The sequence below is a fragment of the Corticium candelabrum genome, chromosome 1 (assembly GCF_963422355.1).
Source record: "Corticium candelabrum chromosome 1, ooCorCand1.1, whole genome shotgun sequence".
Taxonomy (NCBI): Eukaryota; Metazoa; Porifera; class Homoscleromorpha; order Homosclerophorida; family Plakinidae; genus Corticium; species Corticium candelabrum.
Genome location: NC_085085.1, coordinates 871,296 through 878,795, shown reverse-complemented (window position 1 = coordinate 878,795; position 7,500 = coordinate 871,296). Strand labels below are relative to the sequence as shown.

The following is a 7,500-nucleotide window of genomic DNA, read 5'->3' as shown; positions in this document are numbered from 1 at the left end:
TAGTCCATAAGAATGCTCTCTCTCTCGTCAGACATGCATTCCAACACGAGCCAGCGAAGATCATTCTGCAACAAATGATTTTTGTTACTGGAAGCTCCATGGGGTGGCAATAGTATTAGGAAGACCGACTTTTAGTATCTCTTTTATATCTCGTAGATGCAAATCAGACTCTTCAATCATTTTCTTGGATCTGAGAGTAAGAGATGTGGTGATAGTGTGTGTGTGTGTGTGTGTGTGTGTGTGTGTGTGTGTGTGTGTGTGTGTGTGCGTGTGTGGTGTCTCACTTGTCGGTGATTAACTTGGTCTCTTTGAGAAGAGATCTAAACTCAGTCCACGCCTTCTTTTCCAGCTCTTCCATGTATCTCTCAAATTCAGATTTGCAAACCTAATGTCAACACAGAAATAGAAATAGAAACAGATAAACAGACATAACGAACAGAAAAATATGCAAGCAAACACACAAACAAATAAATACAAAACAGACAAATAAACAAACAAATGGACAAACACGAAGACAAAATGGACAAACACAAACAGACAAAATGAACAAACACAAACAGACAAAATGGACAAACACAAACAGACAAAATGGACAAACACAAACAGACAAAATGGGCAAACACAAACAGACAAAATGGACAAACACAAACAGACAAAATGGACAAACACAAACAGACAAAATGGACAAACACAAACAGACAAATGGGCAAACACAAACAGACAAAATGGACAAACACAAACAGACAATATGGACAAAAATAAACAGACAAAATGGACAAACACACATACATACATACTTACAACTAAACTTGACGAACAAGCAGACCATAATCAATCAAAACCAGCAAACTAAATCAATTAGTCAAACACTCACAGAGTCACTAGATGAAAACCTCTCATATCGAAGATCGTCCTTCGTCTTCTTCTTCACATCCTTCCAAGACGACGTCAGCATTACCTACACAACAACCACCAACTATCACAATGTCATACAACGCAGTCCAAGTATCTCTCAACCTTCACATCAGAAAGCATTTGGTGAAATCCTTTCCGTTTCTTGCTTCTCAGCAGTTGGATGTGCTGCTCAAAGAGATGCTCTCTCTCCACCGATTCGAGGAGAGAGAAGTCTGACCATCTGTGGTCTTTCTTCAATACGTGTTTTGCGTCTCTCCAACTTAACTCGGAATCACGAACCTGCAAATTATGCAGCAGTTTGAAAATTGTGACGTTTGCGTAAAGGTTTTATGAGATTGGCTACAGACTATGAAAGACAGACAGACAAACAAACAAACAGACAGATAGATAAACAGACAGACATACATACAGACAGACAGACAGACTACAAAAGACAGACAGACTACAAAAGACAGACAGACAAACAAACAGATAAACAAACTGACAGACAGACAGATGGACAGACAGACACAGACAGACAGACAGACAGACAGACAGACAGACAGACAGACAGACAGACAGAGCAATAAACAGATGAATTGAGACAGAAGGCAACTATGATAATATTGGGTATGTGTATTGGGGCAATTCTAGTGAAATGGATGGAGCAAACACAAACAAACAAAGGAATACGCAATCAAGCAGACAGACAGACAAACTTCTAATGAAACAGACAAACAACAATCAGAAACACAAACAGACAAACAGACATACAAACATGCAAACAAACAAACACACAGATGGACAAACAGTAAGACACACAAACAAACAAACACACACAGAGGGACAAACAGATAGACAAACAGATAATATGCAAACAAATATACAAACAAGTAGACACACAAGCAGACAGACAAACATACAAACAAACGAACAAACAAAAACAGACAATATGCAAACAAATATAGAGACATGCAAACAAACAAACAAACAAAAACACACATGGACAAACAAGTAGACAAACAAACAAACATACAAACATGCAAACAAACACGCAAATGGACAAACAAAAAACAGACAAACAGACCTACAAATATGTAAAAAAACAGATGGACAGATACACAAACAAACAGACAAACCAACATACGGAAATGCAAACAAACAACCAAACACACAGACAGACAAACACGTAGACAAACAAACAAACAAACAAACACATGGATAGACAAACATATAAACAGGCAAACAAACATAGACATACAAACAAACAAACAAACAAACACACAGATGGACAAACACAGACAGACAAAAACAAACTAACAAACACAAAAGTGAAAAACAGAGATTGGTTATACAATATCATGAATATGTAAAACAGACAATTGAATGACAGCCACACAAACAACTACCAAGACAGACAGCAAAATGGCCCAAAAAATTTTTGAGTCAAACACACCATGTCGGTCAAGAATGCCTTGAAGCCTCCGAGTGTTTCTTCTTTTCGGTGTTGTTCTCTTGAGACGTGCCACTCCTTGGACTGGTCTTCCCTTGCTTTACGCACTTCTTTTTCTCTTTCTCTCAAACTTGCTTCTATTCTGTCACGACGTTCTCGATCTTTCTTGACTGTTTCGTCGTCTTCGTTGGCATCCTGAAATGAGAATCTGTAGATACGAGCATGCACACACATGCATGCACGCACACACATGCATGCACGCACACACATGGACACACACACACACACACACACACACACACACACACACACACACACACACACACACACACACACACACAACAGACAGAGAGACAGAGAGACAGAGAGACAGACAGACAGAGAGACAGACAGACAGACAGACAGACAGAAAGCTAAAGACTATTTGAAGAAACTGTCACAGCTATCAAGAGACGAAGACGGAAAGCCAAATGCATCAACCTTCAAGACATACTGGAGATCTGTGTTTTCTGTGTGTCTACAACGATCAAATGCTAGAGTGATTGACAGAAAAATAAAGAAGATTGTTTCAAGAGACAGCAACATAAACATAAATAGTTGTAGGTAGAACCAAGCCCTATTGGCTTGGGTAGTATTTAGTTGCTTTGCTTAGATGGTGTATAATAGTTCAATGTTTGAAAATATATGTATTGACAGACAGACAGACAGACAGACAGACAGACAGACAGACAGACAGACAGACAGACAGACACACACACACACACACACACACACACAGAGTCTTGTCCTGACACACAACTACAACATCTATACCTGTGCCTGCACCAACTTAGAAATATACGCCTGGAACAACGTTTCCCTCAATCTCGACCCATCGACCGCCTTATACCGACTGTCATGTTCAAACTTTCCCTTCACTTTGTTCCAACTCGATTTCGGCTTCAGTGATCGTCTCTCCGACAACATCTCAAAAAAGTCGTCTTTCACCTACAAAGCATCAACACCTCAAACTCACTCCACAGCATCAACAGATCAGTAAGATACTAAAGTACCACATGAGCAAACAACCGGCTACATCCTCACTCACAAATACAAAAATTTGTATTAATTGATATTAATTATTTTTGGATGCTAATATATTTCGAACTCAACAAACTTTTTTATTTTATGAACTATTATTTTCAAGCCACCTTTGCTTTTTATTAATTATTTTTGATTTAATCACCTAATACCATGATTATCACCCCACACCAATAGTTGGCTAGAGTCAAAGGTCAAGTATGGGATGGGGGCTTACTCAAACATTTACACCTAAAGTTGTTAATTGGCGGAAGAAATTTTGATTTAGTAACTTAAACAGCATGTTGCTACACTAGTAGAGCTTTAAACCACCACCACTACCTAAAGTATAGAAACCTAATCTTCTATACTATCTGAGGCATCGAAACCTTCAACACGTGGTTGACAGGCATACACAAGATGACAAACGTCAGCATTTCTACAGACACAATGTAGCAAAAAGTCACTGTGAAAAGCACCAATTAGCACTAATTAAAAGACTAAGAGGTGGGAAAATATTAGAGCCTTGGACATAGTAGGGGTGGGGGCTTACTTGAGTACCGGGGTAATATCAAGCGAGTACGGTGCGTGTCATCCCTAAGAGCATACACCCCAACAAAGTAATGAACCAGTACCAGGTGTGTTAATATTAACAACACTACAGAGTGGTCTGGTCTGATGTTACAATCCACTTGCTCGTTTATACAAAATCTAGAACTACATGCAAACAACAACAACAACAGACAGTCAAGCGCCGTTTCCGCCTTCGGTATAGTCAAAATTGTCTGAGTTTGAACCAAACAAATTGGTATGGAAGAGACCAAAAACGTGATGCTTGTACGACAACGATGATTACGACACACTATAATTGTAATTGAATGTTTGAGTCTAGGATGACCAAACACGTCCTTTCTGGTGGATTATGACTGTTTTATGGTGTGAAGTTCTGCTGGAAAGATAGAGTAAACAGAGACCTGAAGGATCTTAACATGTGAACAGCTTGGTATGAGGTAGTCAAGATGGAAAGGTTTGTTATGACATTTTGACCACTTGCTGGCATTACACTCAGAGAGTGTAACTCCAGCATGTGGTCATATACGAGTGCATGAGAAGAGGACTGGGTACAGGTCTACAAATGTAACAGAAAGAAGAAACACCAGATTACAGCAAGAGCAAGAGAGGAGTGTGTGTTTGTGTTTGTGTGTGTATGTGTGTGTGTGTGTGTGTGTGTGTGTGTGTGTGTGTGTGTGTGTGTGTGTCAGTGTGTGTGTGTGTGTGTTGTGTGTGTGTGTGTGTGTGTGTGTGTGTGTGTGTGTGCATGTGCACATACATGTGTGTGTGTGTGTGTGTGTGTGTGTGTGTGTGTGTGTGTGTGTGTGTGTGTGTCCAACAAATTTAGTCTCTCATAAAAACTAAATTCAAAAAAATATTTGCATACGCAAGATACACGACTAGCTCTCTCATTTCGAGTGCTTCATTCAATTCCCATTGGCTCTACATCCATCTACCTTTCCTCAATTTTTCTGGAAAGGCTCAATTGAATACACTCACAGACACACAAACGTTCGTGCGGCATTTCAGTGTGCGACTGTCAGTCGACGTCAAGCAAGTCTTACCATTTCTCATCAAGTGGATTGCAAGCGAACAATGCAACACGCAAACGAACGTCACGCTGAGCTTTCGGAATCAACAGGCCAGCAGTAAGACACTGCATGACTGCACAGCATTTGGAACGCAAAATGTAACGTACGAGTGACTGCTTGCCTTGTCTTCTTGATGACGAGCTTCTTCTTTCTGTCGAACTTTGAGCTCTGAGAGGAACTCGGTGAAGAGAGCTTCACGTTCGCGCATCTTTTCGATGCCTTTGAATCGAGAGTCTCGTCCGTGTTTCAGCGAGAACTCGCTGAAAGTCGTCCTATGAAGACAGACCAGCAGACAGTGAGATCAATGTGTTGATATCAATGCACTGTGTGTGTGTGCTACTGTACATGTACTACATTTATTGGCAGCAATTGAATGTCAAATGGATTGGGCATACATGCAAACAAAAAGACAGACAGACAGACAGACAAACAGACAGACAGACAGACAGACAAACAGACAGACAGACAGACAGACAGACAGACAGACAGACAGATAGACAAACAGACAAAAACTGTACAGAAACAGACAGGAACTTGATTATTTCAAAAAAAGACAGAAAAACAAACATACAAACAGACACACAAACAGACATACAAACAGACACACAAACAGACACACAGACCAACAGACATACAAACAGACATACAAACAGACACACAAACAGAGATGGACATACAGACAAACAAGACCAACAGACAACTAAATATTTAAAAATTCAAAAAACAAACAAAATGGACATACACACAAACAGACAAACATACAAACAAATATTTACAAAACAAATGCATTTGGTTATTTCAAAAAATGGACACACATACAACAGACAAACAGACAAAACATACAAGAATTTGTTTACTCCAGTTGAACAAACAACTCGCAATCAACCAACGCATAACTCAACGTCTCACTTGACTGTGAGCTTCGACTCTTCCAACAGCTTCCTGTAGTCGTCCTTCTTCTCTCGAAGCCTCTTGCTCTTCTCCTTCCTCTCCTCCTCCGCTCTCTTCTTCACATACACATCATACGCTCCCCTACGTTCTCTCACCGTCAACAACAAGTAACGTTCGTCAAACACAAATTTTGGTAGCTCCTTCTCCCATGTTGAGAAGGCTGATACCTTGATGAATAACAAACAAAGATGTAATGAGATATGTTGAGTTGTATATTGTGTTTGGTACATTTCTCTCTGTTAGCATTTCGTGGAAACGTTGCTGACGTTCGTCAAGACTGAGGGTGGCACGAAGGTTTGCCGCACGTTGTTCGGCTGATAAGACGGCTGGCTCGGCGTCTTCGTCTGTCCTGTGGAAAAGTAATACGGTTGGATTGGTTTGGTTGTGTGTGTGTGTGTGTGTGTGTGTGTGTGTGTGTGTGTGTGTGTGTGTGTGTGTGTGTGTGTGTTTAGTGTGTGTGTGTGTGTGTGTGTGTGTGTGAGAGAGAGTCGTGTGTGTGTGTGTGTGTGTGTGTGTGTGTGTGTTTAGTGTGTGTGTGTGTGTGTGTGAGAGAGAGAGAGAGAGAGTCGTGTGTGTGTGTGTGTGTGTTTAGTGTGTGTGTGTGTGTGTGTGTGTGTGTGTGTGTGTGTGTGTGTGTGTGTGTGTGTGTGTGTGTGTGTGTGTGTGTTTAGTGTGTGTGTGTGTGTGTGTGTGTGTGTGTGTGTGTGTGTGTGTGTGTGTGTGTTTAGTGTGTGTGTGTGTGTGTGTGTGTGTGTGTGTGTGTGTGTGTGTGTGTGTGTGTGTGTTTAGTGTGTGTGTGTGTGCACATGTGTGTGTGTGTGTGTGTGTGTGTGTGTGTGTGTGTGTGTGTGTGTTTGTGTGTGTGTGAGTCGTGTGTGTTTGTGTGTGTGTGAGTCGTGTGTGTGTGTGTGTGTGTGCACGCGCACGCACGCACTCGCACAAGTGTGTCAAATTACACCACAACTCATTACTCCATGCACTCACTTCAGTTTCTTCGCAGCCGGTTCCCCTTCTTCCCCATCCTCACCCTTCTTCTCTTCCTCCTCCTTATCCTCCTCCTCCAGTTGCTCACCCTTATCGCTCTCATCCGACTCTCCCTTACCTTCAGGCATCTCCATCAACTTCTCCAAATTCGCGACTCCACTCAGCTCCTTCGGTATCTCCCACACAGACACCTTACTAACTGGATTAAAGAAGAACACCCGACCATCGCCTGTAAACACCACCTGCCACGCCTTTCCGGGTATCGGCCGACTCGCAATTGGTCGATCACTCGGCTGCTCTTTCTTCGCTTCCTTCGCTGTAATCTCTTGCACTTCGTCTTGTGTTTCGTTGCTCGGCTTTTCTGTCTCTTTCGAGTCGTTTGCCTCTTCGGAACTCATAGATGACGTCGTCGTTAGGGACGATGCTGACGTTTTGGGGACAGTTGATGTTGTGATCGCTGCAGGTGTTGAGAATGTTGAGAGTGACGTGACGGTGGCTGCGACGGACGTGGAGAGT

The 7,500-nt window shown here is 41.7% G+C and overlaps 1 protein-coding gene across 1 annotated transcript in view; it reads right to left on the bottom strand.

Annotated features, from left to right (window-relative positions):
- LOC134193294 (transcription elongation regulator 1-like) overlaps positions 1 to 7,500 on the bottom strand; it is a 13,819-nt gene that overhangs the window by 274 nt on the left and 6,045 nt on the right. Inside the window, exons 8-18 of the mRNA XM_062662121.1 lie at positions 6,985 to 7,480; positions 6,229 to 6,349; positions 5,959 to 6,167; positions 5,171 to 5,321; positions 3,161 to 3,334; positions 2,351 to 2,542; positions 1,018 to 1,194; positions 875 to 958; positions 285 to 385; positions 130 to 190; positions 1 to 65 (exon numbers count right to left, since the gene is read on the bottom strand). The exon at positions 1 to 65 is cut by the window's left edge and continues 274 nt beyond it. Coding sequence (XP_062518105.1) covers positions 1 to 65; positions 130 to 190; positions 285 to 385; positions 875 to 958; positions 1,018 to 1,194; positions 2,351 to 2,542; positions 3,161 to 3,334; positions 5,171 to 5,321; positions 5,959 to 6,167; positions 6,229 to 6,349; positions 6,985 to 7,480 — 1,831 coding nt within the window. The remainder of the gene's footprint in view (positions 66 to 129; positions 191 to 284; positions 386 to 874; positions 959 to 1,017; positions 1,195 to 2,350; positions 2,543 to 3,160; positions 3,335 to 5,170; positions 5,322 to 5,958; positions 6,168 to 6,228; positions 6,350 to 6,984; positions 7,481 to 7,500) is intronic.